The following is a 23344-nucleotide window of genomic DNA, read 5'->3' as shown; positions in this document are numbered from 1 at the left end:
CAGCTGCATTAAGATTGAAAGGCTGGAATGGGCAGGACATGTGCTGAGAGCAAACGATAGAATAGTTATGAACGTATTCAGCGCATTGCCTGGAGGAACCAGGAGAGTAGGAAGACCAAAGCTAAAATAGAAGGAAGGTGTCAGAAAGGACATAACGAAAATTGGAGTTAGGCACCCAATGGAGAAGAATGGAATAATCTTCTACAGAAGGCCAAGGTTCACACAGGGCTCTTGCGCCGATGACGGTGATGACACATGTGTAGTATTGCCGCTGGTGAATTTCACGTTAAGTATCTGATAAATTCTATGGTCGTTAGAAGGTCGAACAAAAACCTTCAGATTTGTAACGTGAAATTCGGTCGCATATCCGCGATATCAAAACTTCAAGCTGCGGCTAATAACAAACCAATGATAAGTTGTATACCGATACTAATGCACAGAGGAAGTGATTCGGACGAGGGCGGTGATTCTGATAAGTCCAAAGCCCTTAAAATTTTTTCTCAATTTATTCGCCTCATAAAACAAACAAAATATTACAGAATTTTTTAATTTGTATTTATAACGTATTCCTGCCAGCTCAAAACGTCACATCCTCTAAAGAGTAAAACATATCTACCTCTTTGAAGAAAGTATTCTTTAGAACTTTCGCTTAGTGCTCTCCGTCGGGAAGCGTAGATCGAGTGGGCAATGCACCGAGGCATTCTTGTCACACTGCCCACGGGTCTCCGAGGCACTTTCACCGCTTTCCTGCTACGGAGGACATAAATTCTCCAGAAACAGTCAGAGCACCGGAGACATGCCACTGGAGAAAGGCGTTCCATCTCTGGTCATGCAGCCCGTAACATGTTTATTTCCGCACTACGTTAGTCGCTTCTCGTTTGTACTGTAACTTATAGTTATGTGGCTTGGCCATTTATTCCACTTGTTTTGTACTGTCCTAAGTTGTTGTGATGACACGAGACACACGAAACGTTATGTTTCTTAATTGCTTGATATCAGTGGCCGCACCATAGAAGGTACGTGATCAGTACTACGAAAATAATGTTTTTTTCTCAATATTTTGGTACAAATCCTTGTTGATAACTTCAGAAACGTTCTGTAAAGTCTGAGGAAAATCAACAAACAAAATGGTAATACTTTAGTAAGTGTCTGTAATTGAAAATATGGGAGGTATAAAACCAGTTAAAAGAGGGGCGGAGTGTAATAGATCTTCCGATATTGTGATCTGTTTGCGGTATTAATTCGTTTGGCTCTGAGCACTAAGGGACTCAACTGCTGTGATCATCAGACCCATAGAACTTAGAACTACTTAAACCTAACTAACCTAAGGACATCACACACATTCATGCCCGAGGCAGGATTCGAACCTGCGACCGTAGCAGTCGCACGGTTCCGGACTGCGCGCCTAGAACCGCGAGACCACCGCGGCCGGTCTTAATTCGTTTAATTGATTTATTATTTACCTTGGGTTGTAGGTATTACTTACATGTATGGATGCATAGTTAAACTAAGGTTCACAGTCATTTACAAGAATCAGCTAGTATTACAACATTCACAACACTGACGTAACAACGTACGATTTCGTAGCTCTCGAAATGGAGACATCCAGCGCCGTGGCGCGTCGTAAGACGCCGACGTACGAAACGCAGTAGCACCCACCAAATGTTCGTGATGTAATTCGAATTTCAAGAACTAAGTTTACAATACTGACAGTTAATTTCATACCTATGCCCACGGTGGTCTCATTAACAATTGGATCTAGATGTCCGCATAGTAACTAATCAAGAGGAACGGCATCGGTTGACGTGGCAGGCCATAAAAAGGAAATAGTCATTGGGAGAGCCTTAGAAAATATAGTCCATCAATTAAGGAGGTGGCTTACAAAACACTCGTTCGACCTATACTTAAATATTGCTCATCAGTGTGGGATCCGTACCAGGTCGGGTTGACAGAGGAGATAGAGAAGATCCAAAGAAGAGCGGCGCGTTTCGTCACAGGGTTATTTGGTAACCGTGATAGCGTTACGGAGATGTTTAGCAAACTCAAGTGGCAGACTCTGCAAGAGAAACACTCTGCATCGCGGTATAGCTTGCTGTCCAGGTTTCGAGAGGGTGCGTTTCGGGTTGAGGTACCGAATATATTGCTTCCCCCTACTTATACCTCCCGAGGAGATCGCGAATGTAAAATTAGAGAGATTGGAGCGCGCACGGAGACTTTCCGGCAGTCGTTCTTCCCGCGAACCATACGCGACTGGAACAGGAAAGGGAGGTAATGACAGTGGCACGTAAACTGCCCTCCGCCACACACCGTTGGGTGGCTTGCAGAGTATAAATGTAGATGTAGACTCCAGCTAAGACCGAATACCTTCTTCTTATGTCTGGGTCTTTACGTTATTTTAATGCTTTTTATTGGCACCAAATGAGGTCAAATGGGACAGAATGACATGTAATAGAGATACCTTCAGGACGATAGGTCAAAATAATCCATTCCTGCCAAAGTCGATTCGCGGACACAAGTTACCTCTCTAAAAATATTCTGTAGACCGTTTTCTACTTCCTCCGTTTTTTTAGATTCATACGGAATCACATTGTATGCGGCCGGTATATAAAGTCTTCTCGAGAATTAACACCTGCTAAGTTTTCGTTAATTTTTTGTGCGGCTATTAAAAATGTATGTACAATAACTATGTTTCTGGGCCATGTTATGTGCTTACGTCTTTTTTTCAAAAATGGGATATGCAGCTAAATCTAAATAATGTTGAACACACAATTTAAAAAAAAGCAAAATAGCATTTCACAACGTGTGATGTCTAGTGTATTCATACAATTACTATTACTGTGGTGTACGTGAACTAATACAAAATCGACAAGGAAATTGACGGACCAGAGCAAAAAATTAAACAATTAGATGTACACTGATTAATTATAAAAGAAAGTCAGCTATTGTAGCAAAAAGCGTGGTAAAAATGGCTCTGAGCACTATGGGACTTAACATCTATGGTCATCAGTCCCCTAGAACTTAGAACTACTTAAACCTAACTAACCTAAGGACAGCACACAACACCCAGCCATCACGAGGCAGAGAAAATCCCTGACCCCGCCGGGAATCGAACCCGGGAACCCGGGCGTGGGAAGCGAGAACGCTACCGCACGACCACGAGATGCGGGCTAAAGCGTGGTAACATTAAACATTATACACTATACTAACATATAGGAATACAATATGGCATCGACATGTGACGATTTAAAATACGCAATGAACGATTAAAAGCCGTAAATATGCCTATATGTCAGCAAAATTCCAAAGTTAAACGTACATTATAATAAAGCAGACGATGAAATTGGGTCACCCCCCGAGAAGGAGAAAACACAGGTGGTGGAATATAATATGTGACCAAGCAATAGAAGAAAGGACCAATGCCTGGAAAAACTTCAATAGTCACAAAACATCAGAAAAAATGGCAACGATTTCTAGTAATCCGAAAACAAAAATCGAAAACTATTCGGAGGGAAAAAAGAAATTATGACTAACGGCGACTAGATGAGATAGAACAAGATTTTAAGAAGAACAACACCAGGAATTTTTATAAGACGTTTAAAGAACATATTGCAGGATACCAGCCACCCAATCTTTGTTTCAAGAAACCGGATGGTTCACTAGAAACTAACACGAAGAATAACTGCCAAATCCTCGCAGATTATTTCAACAAACTTCTCAACTGCGAAAAACCTACAGAGGATATTCACTACGAGACGTCTACACCAAATCCTGACGCTAAACCGCCAACCATCCACGAAATAGTAGAAAATATCAATACACTGATAAACAATAGAGCCCCAGGAGAAGATGGAATTATTGCAGAACTATGGAAACTAAATGATGAAAGATTAACAGGAAAAATTCACAAAATCATATTAAACATTTGGGAAACAGAACAGATCCCTTCTGAATGGAAATGCGCACTCATCCATCCACTCCACAAAAAAGGGGACAAAACTGAACCAAATAATTACAGGGGTATCTCACTCGTACCGGTTACATATAAAATCCTATCAAAAGTTCTCATGAATAGATTAGAAGAACAAGCTGGCCCACAAATAGGAGAATACCAGGCTGGTTTTCGCAAGGGACGATCATGCATAGAGCAGATCTGGAATCTGAAAATGATTCTCCAGATGAGAAACACCCGAAACACAGTGGTTACTTTTGTAGATTTTAAAAAGGCCTACGACTCAATAGGCAGAGTAGCGCTCTGCAAGACGCTGGAAGAATTCAGCATTGACAGAAAGACAAGAGCAATCATTCGGGAAACATTAACTGACACAGTCACCAAGGTTAAATTTATGGGGGATATCTCGGAACCATTTGAAATCCAAACTGGAGTGCGACAGGGTGATGGACTTTCACCATTACTCTTTAATATCATTCTTGAAAAAATTATCAGGCCATGGGAAAAAGAAGTCAAAGGAATCCAAATTGGCATTAGAAAAGATAATAGATTCAATGTGAAGTGTTTAGCTTTTGCGGATGATCTTGCAATCCTCACAAATAATAGAAAAGATGCCACTAACACCATAGAGAAGTTACAGGAAATTGCACAAAGAATTGGCCTGCAAATCTCATATGAGAAAACCCAGTACATAGAAAGAGTGTCACAAGACAAATTGCCTATTGTGACAACCCATGGGAAAATCGTACAAGTACCACATTTTAAGTACCTGGGAGAAATCATCCAGCCATCAGGGATCAACCTAAAGGCCAATGAGGAAAGAATAAAAAAAAACTACAGAAAGCATATAAACTCACGTGGAACTATTATAACAAAAAGTCCATATCCATTAACGCAAAATTGAGGCACTACAACACTGTCGTACTTCCGGAGGCACCGTATGCATCTGAAACAACACAAATAGGTGGGCAAACTAAAATCAAAGAAATAGAGAAACAAGAAAGGAAAATTCTCTGGAAAATTTTTGGCCCGATACAAGAGCAAGGAATCTGGAAGATGAGACCAACATCAGAATTATATAAATACACAGACAAGATTACGGATACAATAAGGAAAAGAAGAATGCAGTTCTACGGACATATCCACAGGATGAATGAAAACAGAATTTCAAAGCGAATTCTTAAAGTCATCAACTCAGGCAGGGGAAAAACAAAATGGATAAAAGAAGTTGAAGAGGACCTCAGACAAGCACACATAACAGTAAATGATGCAGAAAATAGAACTGAATTCAGGAACATCATCAAAAAACATAAATTTGACACCACAACACAGAAGAGACCAGGATGCAAATGGACAGCGGAGCGAAAGAAACAACACAGTGAACACATGAAGAAAATTTGGGCTCAGATAAAACATAAACAATCATCATAAAGGAATTCAAGTTCAAACGCTCTCTTAAATGGGAATAATCGAAAATAATAATAATAATAGTAAAGTAGACTAACAACTGGAACGTGTCAAGTGATTCGATGGACGAACAAAGCGGTTTGCTGAAGATACATAGTTTCATAAGTAACTACGGTGAATAGTTGAAGAAAGGATTCAGCCTCAGTAATCACAAATGCTAAAATTTTATAGCAATGATAAAGTATTTTGAATAACATAAAAGAAGAAAATATTATACAGAAATAGATAAAATCGGGAATATTTAGTAACGTGCCATTTCTGAAGAATGCAATGACAAATTTTGTCTGCAGAAGTAGCAAGATAGAGAAAAATTACAGAACAGCTAAGAATGTACCGGGTAATCAAAAAGTCAGTATAAATTTGAAAACTTAATAAAACCCGGAATAATGTAGATAGAGAGGTAAAAATTGACAGACATGCTTGGAATGTCATGGGGTTTTAGTAGAACAAAAAAAACCACCCCATATTGCTAGACGCGTGAAAGATCTCTTGCGCGTCGTTTGGTGATGATCGTGTGCTCAGCCGCCACTTTCGTCATGCTTAGCCTCCCAGGTCCGCAGACCTCAGTCCGTGCGATTATTGGCTTTGGGGTTACCTGAAGTCGCAAGTGTATCGTGATCGACCGACATCTCTAGGGATGCTGAGAGATAACATCCGACGCCAATGCCTCACCATAACTCCGGACATGCTTTACAGTGCTGTTCACAACATTATTCCTCGGCTACAGCTATTGTTGAGGAATGATGGTGGACATATTGAGCATTTCCTGTAAAGAACATCATCTTTGCTTTGTCTTACTTTGTTATGCTAATTATCGCTATTCTGATCAGATGAAGCGCCATCTGTCGAACATTTTTTGAACGTTTGTATTTTTTTGGTTCTAATAAAACCCCATGTCATTCCAAGCATGTGTGTCAATTTGTACCACTCTATGTACATTATTCCGTGATTTATTCAGTTTTCAAATTTATACTGACGTTTCGGATGTTAGGTGAAGTACCTGTACTGAGACTGTGACTAGAAAGTACAGACAAAATGTATAAACAAACTGAGATATTACACTAAAACTTTTTATGGGTTTCTTCAATCGGCGTTTTCCAATCGAGACTGTTGTCACTAAAAAACTGTCCCAAAATACTGCATCTTCACATGTAATCGCTTGACAATGTGCCTTCATTCAAATGTATACTATATTGTCTGGAATACTGAATATTGCCTGAATAACAAGAAAGGAAGAAAAATAATTAAAGGTATGCATTTTTCTGTTCCTTTTCTCCTAGATTTCATTTTTTCGCAAACAAACTGTGAAATCTCTGCTGTTATGTTGTGGACGATACGTTCTTCCAATGTCAGAACCTCTGCCATGATCACCGACAGAAAAACACGAAAGGAAATGAAGTTAGATTAGATTTTAAGGAACCACAACAATGACCACATTACACCAGCTCGGACTGGAGGCGAAAATCGACTCAATACTTTCTCAAAATAACCATCCTCGCGTTAATCGCTTCAGGGAACGCAGGAAAAATTTAACACTGCTTACTCAGTCTCAAGTTGACTCCCAATCCTCCCGAATGCGAGTCCAGCGTCCTAACCGCAGTGCCACCAAAGAAAGTGAACTTTATATATCTTTTACTTTATTGTAATTTTCGATCAGACTTCTGTAGTTTCTTTTACATGTCATAAATTACCTGTGAGTCTTTCCAATATAACACAATAATATTATGATAAGTTTATCCACTTTTAAAATAATTTTGAATAATATTTCGAAAAGTAATTGTAATTTCGGTGTAGCACCGTATTGTAAAGTATGTAGAAATGTTACACTAGATGTCTGCGGTGTCATTGAGAGCCCCTGCTGTACAGCGCAATGATAGCCAGTGCCGCTCTCGTGTGTCAACGGCTGCCTAAAAGGAAGGCGTAAGAGAAACGGAACGCGGCCAATCAGACGTATAAAAGCAGTTAATGACAAAACAACGATAGAAGGAAATACGTTTAGTTATCAGATTGATCTTATTTGTAATTAAGAATTGTGGGCCAATGGTATAGAAAAATTATTCAGAGGCACGACATTGAAAAAAGTGATTTGTAAAGGAAATAAATTAAGAAATAGACCCTCATCGATTAAAATACGTACTGCGTAGAGAAAATTTAACCTCAGCCGAACAATTTCTAATGCAATGATCACAATCTTTGAATAGTCAAGTGTAAGAAAATTGTAGTTAACTGCGGATGTAATTCATTTTACAATACGGCTGACACTGCAAATAAAATCAAACAACGAGAGAACAGAGTAGCAAAGATAGAACAAAAAAGTTACGTTATCATTATTAAACAAACAACGGGAGAACAGAGTAGCAAAGATAACACAAAAAAGCTACGTTATCATTTACGAAAACAGTATAAGAGAGAGTCGCCTAAGTAAATAAAGTAAAATCATACTAAGAAAGGATAATTTATTTTTTAAAGTCATCTTAATGTTATACTTTCTGGGTTGAGAACTCACAGATTTAGTTGAAGAGTTGTAAGAGATCTGCGCCTCACAACGTAGATTGGCTCGTTCTTTTTATCCTTGTCTGTAGAAAACCCAATTTTAAAAAGAGTGACATACAATTTACAAATCTCTGGATGTAATAAATAACGCGGTACTAACTTGCATAGCTCTTCAGTTAAAACGAATGCCTGCTGTAAAGACGGGTTAAAACTATTGCCTTCTTTCTAATGTACTATTACAACCACAATATGCTAACAATTATTTTTTTTTTGTGGTGTAGTAGCAACGATCTACTCGATCACGAGTAATCCACAGTAAATAAGAAAGTTTACATAGTATTTCTCATTCTTTAATGCTTCATTTTAATTCCGTTTCGCTACAACATGTAATTTGGGTGCATTAGTGAGCTGTTAGAACCATCCATTAGGAGCTTTTATTCAGTAGAATAGCTACGTTTATATTTTCACTTCAGTCCGTTTAACCTGATATATGTTCTTGGTTAAATGTTTCAACATTGTTGCACTCTCTCTGTAAACAAGTAACAGTTACGGTTACAGTAGCTGCTGAGACAAAAATTTTCTCGTTGAACACTATGTACACCAAACAACCTTTACTGATGATCGCAGAAGCACATCTTTTGTGTCACGATTGCACTAGGGTTACCTCAAATATTGTTATGAGTGAATGGGAGAAAAGAGTTTGTGAGTTTAGTTACATAAAAATCTGGCATTAAGTAGACACTCCAGCGTTTAACAAAAAATGTACAAAGTGAAGAAATGATCTGTTCTAAACACATTTTACTTCGGATGTGATTATTGAGCTTCTCCCACCGTACTTCATGACGAAATAGCTCAAAGTATTTCGGCAAGCGACCACGTTATCGTCGTCAGGCGCACAGATGAAGTGATCGCTTGGGGGCTGACTATTTTATCTCTCCTCTCCCTCCTCACCCTTCCTCACAGCTATCTTCCGTTGTATCAGACATTGGCGCCCAGCATCTCATCTCTGACTCCTTCCACCGACACATTACTCCGTCCTAGGCTCGCGTTTTGGTGGCACCTCTTCTGTTCCTGCGCCTACACCCGAAATCAGTTCGTCGGGTGATATTACCTTCCTCATGGCGGGTCCCAAAGCCTTACTAAGGGTGTATCTGTTATCACAATCGACCAGCGGTACCCTTACTTGAGTCTGGATAGATTTTTTAATGACACAGTCCCAGAAGTTAGATATCTGTGTCAGAACCTTAGTATGGTCGGTTTACTTCCTCCGACTCATCTAATAATGAACCAATGAAAAACTTTTTCAAACGATTAACACAAGAAACTGAAGGTTTCAAGTATATGACATCAAAATTTCCTGTGTTAAGTCACACAAAACTGAAAGACGTCATCTTGTTTGGCATACAGTTTAGGATAATTTTACAGGATAATTAGTTCTGTGACGTTCTTCAAACTGACAAGGAGTGGATTAGTTTTAAGAATGTTTATCCAGAATTTTCCGAAAACAACGAAGCGCCCAATTACACGTGCTCGTACATGATCTGCCCACGTACAGCCACAAACTTGAAGCTTGGATGTCTCTGAAGATTTACTTTTAGCCATGGCCAAAGATTTTAAGCACTCAACGATGAACAAAACGCGAGGTGCTATAAGGACATTGCTGCCAGTGCGAAAAGATTTAAATGAGAAGGAAGGCTGGAAGTACTAGTGGACAATTGCTGGACACACAGATACTGTGAAATATGTGATTCATTAATTTCATTTTCACACATTCCTTAATTTAAATATAAGAACTAATGCTTATCAGTGTGGTGACATTCCCTTCCCTTGTGAATACTGAAATGTAAAAACCTCATTTGAATAAATTTACGAAGACATAAAAAATCTGTCGAAGAGTTATTATTATTTTTACTGTTCCCTCTTTATTGCGTCAGTAATTTTTGTAACAAATTTTTTGGGAATTTTAGCTTCTGTCAGTTTCAAGTAGAAGCAATGTCACACAGTTACGCACTATCTATACTACTGAATATTAATATATATAGTATTCGTCCTGCGATTATTGCTCTTCTTGCTTTAGCAATGTAACTAAAATTTAACGTACTTTACTTTATAGACGTTTCTTTAGTAGTATAGTAGCACGTAGGCGACTCAGAATACATGACAGCACAATAAGAGTGAATGTTTGGTGGGGAGTTTCTCCGGAGTCGGTGTGTTGGATTAGTTCCCGTGCGTTCATTCGTCACATTCTGGACATTGTGCTCTTTTCTGTTAATTTCCTTTTAAAAACAAATTAAATACATATCGCTAATTCACGTAGCGTACCTCATCTCATTTTTCCAAAAACCCCTAGGCCTTGCATTTTCTCTTTTTCTACAGTCTGAGCCACTTTCGAAGACTTTCCCCTGGATCCTTCAAATTTCAGAACCTCGCGACTTAAATACGGTTCTCGACACAAATTTCAAGTAGTTGGTGCCTTAACGAAGGTAAGCAGTCTGCTCTTCATATCGGCATCACTTAGAGAACGGGGAGAAGTCTGGCAAATAGAACATGTAAGATTACGTTTCGCTTTGAAAGATGGTATTTCTCTTTTCATATCTGCCTACCTTGCAAGTCTGCATTCTCGTTGTTCCAAACTGATGCCAATCGATCATAAAAATATGTAAATCACAGGGAATTATGATTTGCAGTAGATATCAGAATCCTAAAAGCAGTGGAACGGAAGATAGAGACTAATACTAACGCGATGGTATTTTTCGTCCATTTTCTTACAGTGTATGACTATCGAAAACATAAGTGAAGGTGACGACGATAGACTCTAGTGGAAGAACTATTCAAACTTCCTAGTCTCCAGATGTCTAGGCAGTATGTAACTAGACAGACAACAGTCTCTGAAATTATGAGCTAAGTATATTGCTCTATGAAATTTTAAAATTATCCACAATGTGAAAGGCAAAGACTATCAGTATTGTAACTCATTGTACATGTTGGTAAAGTTATCAACTTCAATTCACTGCAAAAACACGTAAACTAAGTTTTGTATAAAATAATATTTAAAAGTCGACATTCTGTATGTCGTTCTTTTTCTTCCCTCGAGACCCACACTAAAGTAAGTTGATATCATGCTAGGGAATAGTTTGTATGCTTTTCTGTCCATTTTGTTAACAGTTAGCCATAAGAGCACTTGCCCGCGAAAGGCAAAGGTCCCGAGTTCGAGTCTCGGTCCGGCACACAGTTTTAATCTGCCAGGAAGTTTCAGTTAGCCATAAGGTGGAATAATTATTATGTTTTGTATATTGTGAGAAAAAATTCGAGTACATGTAAATGATGAAGCAGAAATAAGTAATGTGTTTTTGAGCAGTCTGTGAAATCAGACGCTGTTTGTTGCATTTGGAACAAAGACCGTTAATTTAGGGACAGATTCCTTCTTTGAAATGGTAAATGGGTTTTCTATTACTTATCAACTGTCACGAGCAATTATTTGATATTTGTTCAACTTAATTCCTTTTCTTAAAAGAAAATCAATGACCAGATTTTCAGCTTTACGCTAACCTGGCGAAATTATGAGCTATTCATTAAAAGAAAGATATAATAACAGATATTTTACTGTATTTGCTATGAAGTGAGCCTAAGTGCATTTTTTGTGAATAAACTAGGATAGTGAGTTGTAGAAAGATACATTCCATTCTCAAATTACGAAATGTTCATTCTTTGTGGGAACAGTCTAATGTCTGACCTCAGGCAATCTTTACGCGAACTTATTATTGGATTTTTACCTCTTCAATAAGAATATTTACGGTGCAGGGAGGGCAGATATTATTTAGGGATAAGTAAATAATTTCCAGTCAGTTACAATAATTTGAAATAACTGATCTGACCAAAAGAGCCGTCTGTAATCCATATTTAATACATACTGAAAGACGTAAAATTGTTTTGATGATGTACTTAGAAGTGTGGACAAGCAAAATATTGTGACACACACACACGCAGACACACACACACGCAGACACACACACACACACACACACACACACACACACACACACACACACACACGCACGCACACACACACACACACACACACACAAACACACACAAGCCCACGTGCTTTTATTTTGTTTAGGTATTTCAGTTGGCGTACTGTTGATTTGCGTGTGCCTTTTGCCCACAAGGTACGGCCTGCCAGAGCCCATCTACGTAAACCTGGTCCGTGACCCGGTGGAGCGCGTCATCTCGTGGTACTACTACGTGCGTGCGCCCTGGTACTACGTGGAGCGCAAGCAGGCATTCCCTGACATCCCACTGCCGGACCCGCGCTGGCTCAAGAAGGTAACATGCCTCTCTGTCTCACATGTGGCTTACAAACACACCAAAAGTGGTCGCTGGTTATCGAATAGAAAAATATACATTTCTATTTTTTTTAATACGTCTACCTGCGCGACCGAGTGTAACACGTATTCTGGAGGTCCAATAAATGGTCATTCGCTTAGTGTAGGTTACGATTCCACGAGTACACAAGGCAATTATGAGAATCTCTTCCGAGGCAGTAGGAAATGATGGAGTGAGCATTGGCATGATTAAGAACGTCGTAAACACTATTACCCCAGTTATCACAGACATCTTCAACCTGTCTCTTGTCAGTAGTACATATCCTACTGAGTGGAAGCAAAGCTTAATTCAACCTATACCCAAGACTGACAACCCTAAGTCGCCAGGTGACTACAGGCCGATCAGCATACTTCCTGCAATATCTAAAGCCCTAGAACACATCGTCCATGAACAGCTGACGGATTACCTCAAAACTCATAACATCCACGACAAATATCAGTCAGGCTTTCGAAAGCACCATAGTACAGCAACTGCATTAATCAAAGTAACTGATGACATTAAACATGCTATGGACAGACGTGAAGCTACCATCCTAACACTGCTTGACTTTAGCAAGGCTTTTGATACAGTTGACTTTGATATATTACTAATTAAAATGAAGCAGCTGAATTTCTCAAACAGCGCAATACACTGGTTCGACAGCTACCTCAAAAACAGAAGGCAACAAGTCATTTGTGGGTCGGAAAAGTCATCATGGAAAAACGTGCGCTCTGGAGTTCCCCAAGGCTCCGTCCTTGGTCCATTACTCTTCTCACTGTACATTAATGATATTTCTTCAGTGATTCACTCCTGCAACTACCATCTATATGCCGACGACATCCAACTGTACATAAGTGCAAGCCCCAAGAACATTGCTGACGCAGTAGCGAGTATGAACGCAGATCTTTGCTCTGTTTCTCGATGGGCACAGAACCTAGGTCTGAAACTAAACCCCAAGAAATCCCAGGTCATACTTATATCTCATCCAAAGTTAATCAGTCGATACTTTCGCGAAACAGTCCCTCAAATACTCCTCAATGGTACCCAACTACCATACCAAAAAACAGTAAAAGACCTTGGAATAATCTTGGATGAACACCTAAACTGGGAAGAACAAACAGTCACAGCTTGCCGGAAATCGCTCTCCTCCCTACATGCAATTCAAAAATTTAGAAAAATATTTCCAACCCATGTTAAACAAAAATTAGTCCAAACACTAGTCTTGCCTAATCTTTACTACTGTGATGTAGTTCAACATGGCACAAATAATGAAAATTCGAGATGCCTCGAGCTAGTGATGAATGCTTGTGTTAGATACGTATGCAACATACGGTTGTATGATCATATCAGTCCTTCATACTCCCAGCTAGGTTGGATACGCCCACATAAGGCACGCGATCTCCACACGATGTGCTTACTTCATCGATTTCTTAGCCACTGGTGCCCCCAATACTTATCTTCTCACATTAAACACCTATCATCATTCCACAACCGCAATACCAGATCGGATACGTCTAGCATCTTGGCTGTACCTTTACATAACACAAAATCTTTCTCCGTGTCATTCTCCATCTCAGCCATACGACTATGGAACGCGCTCCCCTGTGATCTGCGTCTTATCCAAAACCACTCAACATTCAAGAGGGAACTTAAGACTTACATATTAGGGACGGTATAGCCACCATTGTTGTGCCCCCCCTCATCTTTTTCTTTCTCCTCTCCATCATAGCTTCGAATTTTACCATTCTATTTCTCTTCCTCTAACCTATCTACCTCTTCTATATCTCTTTCACCCCATTCCATCGTCTTATGTCTCTGCTTGATGAGAATAACTCACAAGCTGCAAGAATATAACGAGTAAATTCCCAACTAGCAATAGGACTGACACTCATAAAAGAAAAATATGTTTACTTTCATATACATAGTCATTATTATTATTATTATTATCATCATTATTATTATTATTTTTATTATTCTTGATTGTTATAATTATTTTTTGATTGTTATAATTATCATTGTACTACTTTTATAATCTCTATTTTTTTCTTTAACATTAATACTGTATAACATGTTATATGTCCTAATTTTCTGTAGACACTGAAATTTGTTGAAACTGAGTATGCCTGGTTAGGTGTAAGAGAGGGCCTGAAGGCCCTAATCTTGCCAGGTAAAATAAATGCATAAATAAATAAATAAATAAATAAATAAAGCTTTGTTTGACAATTATTAGTACACAGGGTGTTTCACAATTCATGTTACACACTTCTAGAGTTTGTAGAGAGGACTTAATAGATAAAGTTTTACATAGGAACCCATGTCCGGAAACGTCATCTAACGTCGTTACAGTGCGTCAAAATTACAGGCGAAGGCACCTCTGAATGCATGTATATTCAGGGTGATTTCGTGATGGTGTTACAAACTTTCTACGATGATGAAGAAGGATAACTGTATCAATTTGAGATAAGCGTCCTTGTACCGGAAACGAGTGAGTCGCAAGTTATAAGCGATAACCGTTTCGATACCTCTGACAGTGGAATACATGTACTGGTACCGTTGTTGCTAAGATTGCACGGAAGGAAACTTTCGAGGTGTTAGAATGTGCGAAAACGAGAAAATATGTGCAGTAAACAAAGGCTCTAAACTGCGTACCTGAGGAGAAATGAGCACTTGTTCAATAGAGGAGATATTTCACAGTAGCGAAGATGAACAAGTGTTCATAGCTCCCCAGGTATGCATTTTAGAGTCCACATTTACTGGACATTTTTCCTTGTTTTGGTCAACACTACCATCTCTGAAAGTTGCCTATATTAGAGGTATCAGAACGGTTTTTGCTCATAACTTCCGACTCGTTCATTTCTGGTGCAGGGACCCTTATCTCAAATTGATACAGTTATCCTTCTCCATCATCCTGGAAAGTCTGTAATATCGTCACGGAATCTTATATATATATATATATATATATATGCGCTCTGTAGAATCGTTGGATGACATTGCCGGACATGGATTCCTATGTATAACTTTATCTACTAAGTCCCCTCTACAGCCTCTAGAAGTGTGTAACATGAATTATGAAACACTCCTTTATATAAGGTGTTCAACAAAAAGTATCCTACTCTCTTGCAGCACTAGTCCCAATTAGAAAAAAGTTCTACAAACTTACATTCAGAAATACACTATCTGACAAAAGAAGCGAAGCATCCAGAAGGGGAGGAGGAAACGAAATAAAACTATATAGGCTGAGAGGAAATAAGATGTTCTTTCAGTAATTACAAAATTGAGTCAAATAACTTGGCACTGTGAGCCTATTTATCAGTATACAGCTGCATCCCCTCTGGCCTGGATGCATGCACTGTTTCAGTTGGGAAGGGTAACAATAAGCCATTGTATCTTCTCCTGATGCAAGCTGGTCCATAACTCTTGTAGCCGGTCCTGGATATCCCGAATATTGGCACTAGGATGGCGTTGACATCAGAGCTAGTCCCATTCATGCTTTATTGGGGACATATCTGGTGCTCTTGCTGGCCACCAGAGTACCTCAGCGTCACACAGACACTACACAGAGAGACGAACCATCTGTGGACGAGCATCGTCCTGGTGAGAAATGGCACAACGGTACGGCCGCATGGGAGGTAAGAAACGCGGATGCAGGAGTTTCGTGACATACTTTTGTGATCTGAGTTGCGTCCATCACTACCAGTCGTGACATTAAATCATCCCCAATCACTCCCCACAGTATGACACCAGCAGTGTAGTGCGCGCAAAATACCATGGACGTTAGATGCGCGTTCGGGTGGGGAAGTGTGGGGAGAATGGTAGTGGTGGGGGGTCGCTAGAGCGCTGTAGGGGAAACACTGAGCGCTGGAGGGAAGTGCTGTTCTAAACTGAAGCTTACGTTCATATCTTTTGTAAATATGTGGCCCTTCCAAGCTCACACTTGCACGGTGATCATTCAAAATTGTCTACTGTCACCTCTGCTTTCGTTAGTATCTAAAAAAAAATTCCGCCGAAAATGCAGCAATTCGTTTTCTCCCGGTTTTTAACCATTTGTAACTTACAGAGAAGCGTCATGAGTGGCGAATTTTGAATAAAACCTACGCATTTCTCTGACTGCTATGTCAAAATTTGCTTCTTTTGCCAAGACACAGCGGAGTTTACAATGTCTCAGCCCACTAACAGACACAATTGCAAGGGAATTCGGAAACAGTGGTTTATTAAGTTTTTTATGTGAGGAACTGACGAAAGGAAAGTCAAGGGGGGGGGGGGGGTCCACCAGGGGCCGAACCGCACAATAACCCTGAAAGAGTGGTTCGGTGTGGAGCGGCGGAGGGGTGAAGCGGACTGCGGTAGTCGTCGTGGTGTTTTGGACCACTGCGGCTGCGGTGGGGACGGAGCCTCTCAGTCATTTCTAGGACCCCGATTAACATACAATACAATACAATACAGTACCTCCATATCACTCGTATGGATCACTTAAGGTCTGACGCTGTTCGTATTCTTTATATACTTCACCAGATCTGGTAACCCACTAACTACAAACAACACTAATAAACTCCGGTGGTATTTCTATCCAACTGTGACTCCAATCATTTACATATCCGCCAGTGGTTTGTACATGTGCGAAGTTACGTTGACCTACGTCTACATCTACATGGATACTCTGCAAATCACACTTGATTGCCTGGCAGAGGTTTCAACGAACCACCTTCACAATAGTTCTCTCTTATTCCACTCTCAAACAGAGCGCGGAAAAAAAGAACATCTATGTCTTTCCATGCGAGCTATGATTTCCCTTATTTTATTATGATGATCGTTTCTTCCTTTGTATAACTACTTTTCGAAACGCCAGAAATCACTTCTACTTTGCTCTATGACTTTCCGTCAGTTACTACAAACTATGATCTCTCTGACAGGAAAAGTCCGTCCATATCATTTTCGTGCTTCAATTTCTTTGTGTGATAGTGTACTTTTTCGGATATGGGTTGTTTTACATAACGCTTTCCATCCTGAACACACTTCAGTGAATGGTAAATGAAATGCAATTATCTGAATAATTTTTGGTTGATGTCGCAGAGTGGCAACAGAAAGAAAAGGAACAGAATGTGTAGAACTTGTAAAAACGTTGCACGCTGGTTCAGAGCGAAGCATGGGCCTAACTCGGCGTCAAAAAATAAAATTCGTACCAGTACGGTCGTGTAAGCTAGGACGAAGAATGGCGAAACGGTGATTACTCTGTCGTTTAGCTTGTTTCTCTTTTGACGTTCATTGCCGGTTTATTATTGGTTGTGTTTGTCTCTGTATCTCGTCTTTTACTTTGGTGCTATTAACAGACATTGCACTTCCAACTGTGTCCTACATCAGTCACCTCATTATTTAGCAGCTACACTGGTGTCAGGGCAAGGTTAGTGATTCCGTGCAATATGAACAACACGGCATTCTGTTATGGCTTAGCCAACGACATATTTCGTGTTATACACATCGAATGACATCCTCAGGGCCGGATTACATTAAAAAAATGTTCAGTAGGCTGTCCCACCTACATTTACAAGCTGGAATGAATCGCAGCAAGGACAAGGAATAGCGGTTGACGTCATACAGAACGCATGCCAGATATGAGAGAACGCTTGTTGTGACGAGATGATGCTGAAGCAAGTAAATTGGCAAGTTAGTGCAGACAATTAGTCTTATAGGTGTAAGACAAGAGAAAGTGAATTTTCGTGGCAAAAACGTAGGAATAGTAAATACTATACGGTAGCAGATCGGAATGAAAGACGTCATCGACGTATGTGACTATTTAAGCTGCACTGCGCAACCCAGTTAGAGAGTCAGTTTTTGAAACCCTGTAACTATCCCCCCACCAATGTGACGCAAAAGTTTGAAATGTGGCTCAAAGGTACCTACAACTTGCTTGCTGGCATGCGGAATCTTGTCGTGGCGAAGAGATTGCCTACCTTCAGGCGCTACAGCAGCCGCGGAGTGCCACACAGCCGAATGGATGTCGAAGTCGCTGTGCAGGTACATTTTTAAAATGCTCAACAAAGTTGTGCGGGTGACATCGAGGGTTTTGCCGAACAGAGCAGAGTCTTAGTGGGACCCTTTCCCATTTTTTCATGCACGTGTCAATGTTGTCGCCCCGCCCCCCTTCTCCCTTTTGATAACGTCGCAGGAGAGCTGTCAAAGCATAAACTCCCCTTTCTGCTTCGCATCAGTTTCAACCGACGTGGAATGGTTTCGAAAGGTCCCTAGTTGTGATCCACCTGTAAACCAGAGAAAAACTGCGGTCATGCTTCACTTCAAAGGAATCAGATCATGTTCAATGGTGTTGCAGTTCAAAAATGGTTCAAATGGCTCTCAGACTATGGGACTTTACAGCTATGGTCATCAGTCCCCTAGAACTTAGAACTACTTAAACCCAATTAACCTAAGGACACCACACAACACCCAGTCATCGGTGTTGCAGTCCCACGATGTCCGTAGAGATGGGTTGAATCGCCTGGGAATTGGCAGCAATGTCGAACGATCTCAAAACATCGTCTTGTTGCTCGTCGCACTGCAAACCGTTGTTTTCGACCACGAAATGTGTGGAAATCAACGCCCTAAGGGATGGGGTGGTTTCATTAACGCCATTTATGTCACCTCTCGAGGCCTCTGCGTGTCTCTGAGCGGTGGTGTATCTGAAATGTTACCCCCGTTCACCCACAAGAAAACCGTATCATTTCAATGCTGGGCGTCCCGTTTCTGTCCTCCAACGCAGAGGCGTCAAAAGAAGAGTGAAAAGTGGGTAAGAGAGAGGATGACAATCTTCCCGTAGTGTGAAATTTGATGCCACCTTACCAATGACATGAAGTTCTGGGTCTGACATCTTTTTCGCATGAAGCATCACCGAGCCACGGTGTGGCGTCGCAGGGCGCCACGCTTCTTCACCATTACACTGGAAATTTGTAGTCACCTTTGAGCTAAATTTCGAGCTTCTGTGTCACAATGGAGACAATTATGGGGTTTCAAATGTGACACTTTAATTGTGTTACCCATTGTAGGTCCATTCATAGTATTTAAAAACTGAAACATTACAACCCCTATAATATTGGAGCTGCTGAAGGGATAAACAACGCTCTTGCGTGATCAGCTTTGGACGAACAGCAAGTTCCTCCAGATTACCGCGCTGTACTACACTTCTGTCAACGCTTTAAGACGGTGTGCTGAACATCCGCACTTCACAGCTTCCATGTTATTTAGGGATGAGACAAGATTCACACAGAATACGATAGTAAATTACCACAATAACGACGTTTGGGAGCATGAAAATTCTCCAGCGCTCATGAAAACAAGACATCAAATTCGGTTTAATAACAGTACGTGAACAGCAATTGTGGACCATAAATGATACCAAACAAATCAACTGGTATCGTTTACTTTCAATTTATGGGCGCCAATTTTTCGTGTATTGGAGAATGTTACCCTTGCAGAAAGACACCAGATGTGGTCTATGCGCAAATGGGCACCACTCGACTTTCTACGTGTCATACGATAGTGTTGAATACAAACGTTTAATGAGCGATGGTTAAGATAGAGGTGGCCAAGTAGCGTGCCCTCCCCGCTCATCTGACTGGAATCGTTCAGATTTCTGGATATGGAGGCACGTAAAGGCATTTGTGTAACGTAGACACATTACACGAGCGTATGTCGCATGCAATGACCAACACCTCATGCAGCAAGATTTATTCGCGTGATTTCAGAATTCTTTGAGGAAGGCTGAAGGACGTATGTGAATGAGTGCTAATCAAATTGAGCACCTCATGTAGCGTCAAGTAACATCTATCATATGAGGGACTGGTCCATACGTCAACAGGTATTTGTTTCCAGACGTGAGTTTACAGGCCCTTTTTTCCTCTAGTACTATCTCCGGTAGGAATACAGGACGTTTAAAAGACCTTTGTACGTAGTCTAATACTAAATAAAAAAGGTTGTTCGCACTTGCAAGGAACTATTGGTCGTAGCGTATTAGTGTCCGCCTGTTTTCGACTTTGAACTGCCATTTGAACGGAAAATTTTCATAAAAATCGATCGACTCAGTAGAAGTGACTAAACAGTTTACTACTTTAAGGCATCTTCAGTGGTATCTATAACGATACAGTTTTGTTATTATTTTACGCGAGTCTTTAGCCCTTTTGGCCGTTCTGTACTAATGCTGGACCATGCCTCTTTAGACAGTTTGTAGTTTTGTATGTTCCGAAAAAGGCGTGGTTATCCGTGCCGAAACCTAGGTGAGCATCCGGTTTCAGTTTGCAATCAAGGCGGATTCTTTATAATCATTAAATTACATCAACTTTGTAATCGGATCGTATCAAATTTTTTCTCTTTCGTTTAGGCATTACCCTGGATTTATCAGAATTGAGAGAGAACTTCCAGTCATTATGTTTGTTGTTGTTGTGGTCTTCAGTCCTAAGACTGGTTTGATGCAGCTCTCCATGCTACTCTATCCTGTGCAAGCTTCTTCATCTCCCAGTACCTACTGCAACCTACATCCTTCTGAAACTGCTTAGTGTATTCATCTCTTGGTCGCCCTCTACGATTTTTACCCTCCACGCTGCCCTCCAGTACTAAATTGGTGATCCCTTGATGCCTCAGAACATGTCCTACCAACCGATCCCTTCTTCTAGTCAAGTTGTGCCACGAACTCCCCTTCTCCCCAATTATATTCAATACCTCCTCATTAGTTATGTGATCTATCCATCTAATCTTCAGCATTCTTCTGTAGCACCACATTTCGAAAGCTTCTATTCTCTTCTTGTCCAAACTATTTATCGTCCACGTTTCACTTCCATACATGGCTACACTCCATACAAATACTTTCAGAAACGACTTCCTGACAGTTAAATCAATACTCGATGTTAACAAATTTCTCTTCTTCAGAAACCCTTTCCTTGCCATAGCCAGTCTACATTTTATATCCTATCTACTTCAACCATCATCAGTTATTTTGCTCCCCAAATAGCAAAACTCCTTTACTACTTTAAGTGTCTCATTTCCTAATCTAATTCCCTCAGCATCACCGGACTTAATTCGACTACATTCCACTATCCTCGTTTTGCGTATGTTGATGTTCATCTTATACCCTCCTTTCAAGACACTGTCCAGTCCGTTCAACTGCTCCTCCAAGTTCTTTGCTGTCTCCGACAGAATTACAATGTCATCGGCGAACCTCAAAGTTTTTATTTCTTGTCCATGGATTTTAATACCTACTCTGAACTTTTCTTTTGTTTCCTTTACTGCTTGCTCAGTATACAGATTGAATAGCATCGGGGATAGGCTACAAACCTGTCTCACTCCCTTCCCAACCACTGCTTCCCTTTCATACCCCTCGACTCTTATAACTGCCATCTGCTTTCTGTACTAATTGTATATAGCCTTTCGCTCCCTGTATTTTACCCCTGCCACCTTCAGAATTTGAAAGAGAGTATTCCAATCAACATTGTCAAAAGCTTTCTCTAAGTCTGCAAATGCTAGAAACGTAGGTTTGCCTTTCCTTAATCTTTCTTCTAAGATAAATCGTAGGGTTAGTATTGCCTCACGTGTTCCAACATTTCTACGGAATCCAAACTGATCTTCCCCGAGGTCGGCTTCTACCAGTTTTTCCATTCGTCTGCAAAGAATTCGCGTTAATATTTTGCAGCTGTGACTTATTAAACTGATAGTTCGGTAATTTTCACATCTGTCAACACCTGCTTTCTTTGGGATTGGAATTATTATATTCTTCTTGAAGTCTGAGGGAATTTCTCCTGTCTCATACATCTTGCTCACCAGATGGTAGAGTTTTGTCAGGTCTGGCTCTCCCAATATCAAGCAGAAATTTATTCCAAATCTTTCCGCATTTCATTGCGATCGTCCGTCCCGGCCCACGACAGCATCGTCGGGGAATAATTTGGTTATGCTGCTGACCCCTAGCAAGAGAAGTTTCTGCATTTCCTCATACCATTGCAAATGAAATGGATAGGGCAGTATTATTTACTGCCAGATTCGCCATCTGAATTGCTTTATGTGAGGGTAACTAAAATCCTAATCTACTACTTCTTGCCGGCCGGAGTGGCCGAGCGGTTCTAGGCGCTTCAGTCTGGAACCGCGCGACCGCTACGGTCTCAAGTTCGAATCCTGCCTCGGGCATGGGTGTGTGTGATGTCCTTAGGTTTAAGTAGTTCTAAGTTCTAGGGGACTGATGGCCTCAGATGTTAGGTCCCATAGTGCTCAGAGCCATTTGAACCATTTGAATCTACTACTTCTTCAGACGAACTCTGGCACTGTTCTGTAAATTGGCAGCAGGTCTGTCATCTTTGAGATTATTCACACCTCTGTGGCGTTGTGCTATTTCATTTTTTTTCTATTGAGTACACGTTAGGCACCTACACAATCTGAAAGATTTCTTTCGATAATTTTCCGTAGCTACCAAGTTAAGAAAAGCAGATAGTGTCTATAATCAAACCAAGTCAGGGCACAGTTAGCTAATCATCAGTGATGGTGATGACTATACTTCCGATCTCTGTTTAAGGACTAAGAAATGAAAAAATGTGTGGGTATCGACAGTGTTTCTATTACAGGACTTCGAGACGTGTGTGCTGCGCGGCGACCGAGAGTGCCGATATCTGGAGGGAGAGACGCGAGAGGGCATAGGCGACCACCGAAGACAGTCGCTCTTCTTCTGCGGACACGCCGACGCTTGCACGTGAGTATACAGCCACAATGTAGTCTCTGACCAAGACATATCATCGTGTCAATCACGATTTATAAGAGAAAATCTTACATTTTATGGAACTGATAATTTTAAACTATTTGTTTAAATCACACCTCACAAAAAGAATGTAAAAACTTGTACTAAATAATCCAACCATTGCTAGAAGGAATGAAATTTTGCTAACAGGCGTTAAATCACGAAAGGAGTCCTATAGGGTTCAATTTTAGGTCAAGTCCTCTTCCTTACATGTGTGAAGTGGATCCGGCCACAGAGCTAAAATAAAACATATTTGCCAAATCGTGAAAGCTTTGACGTTACCATCCCTTGCAGTCCATCCTACCCTCTAT

At 40.5% G+C, this 23344-nt stretch overlaps 1 protein-coding gene across 1 annotated transcript in view; it reads left to right on the top strand.

Annotated features, from left to right (window-relative positions):
* Positions 1-23344, top strand: part of LOC124606099 (heparan sulfate 2-O-sulfotransferase pipe) — a 275172-nt gene that overhangs the window by 229370 nt on the left and 22458 nt on the right. The window contains exons 6-7 of the mRNA XM_047138065.1: positions 12079-12235; positions 22864-22988. Of these exons, the coding sequence (XP_046994021.1) occupies positions 12079-12235; positions 22864-22988 (282 nt within the window). The remainder of the gene's footprint in view (positions 1-12078; positions 12236-22863; positions 22989-23344) is intronic.

The sequence above is a fragment of the Schistocerca americana genome, chromosome 3, assembly GCF_021461395.2.
Source record: "Schistocerca americana isolate TAMUIC-IGC-003095 chromosome 3, iqSchAmer2.1, whole genome shotgun sequence".
Taxonomy (NCBI): Eukaryota; Metazoa; Arthropoda; class Insecta; order Orthoptera; family Acrididae; genus Schistocerca; species Schistocerca americana.
Note: the sequence above shows the minus strand (reverse complement) of the source record. Positions and strands in the feature narration are given on the sequence as shown.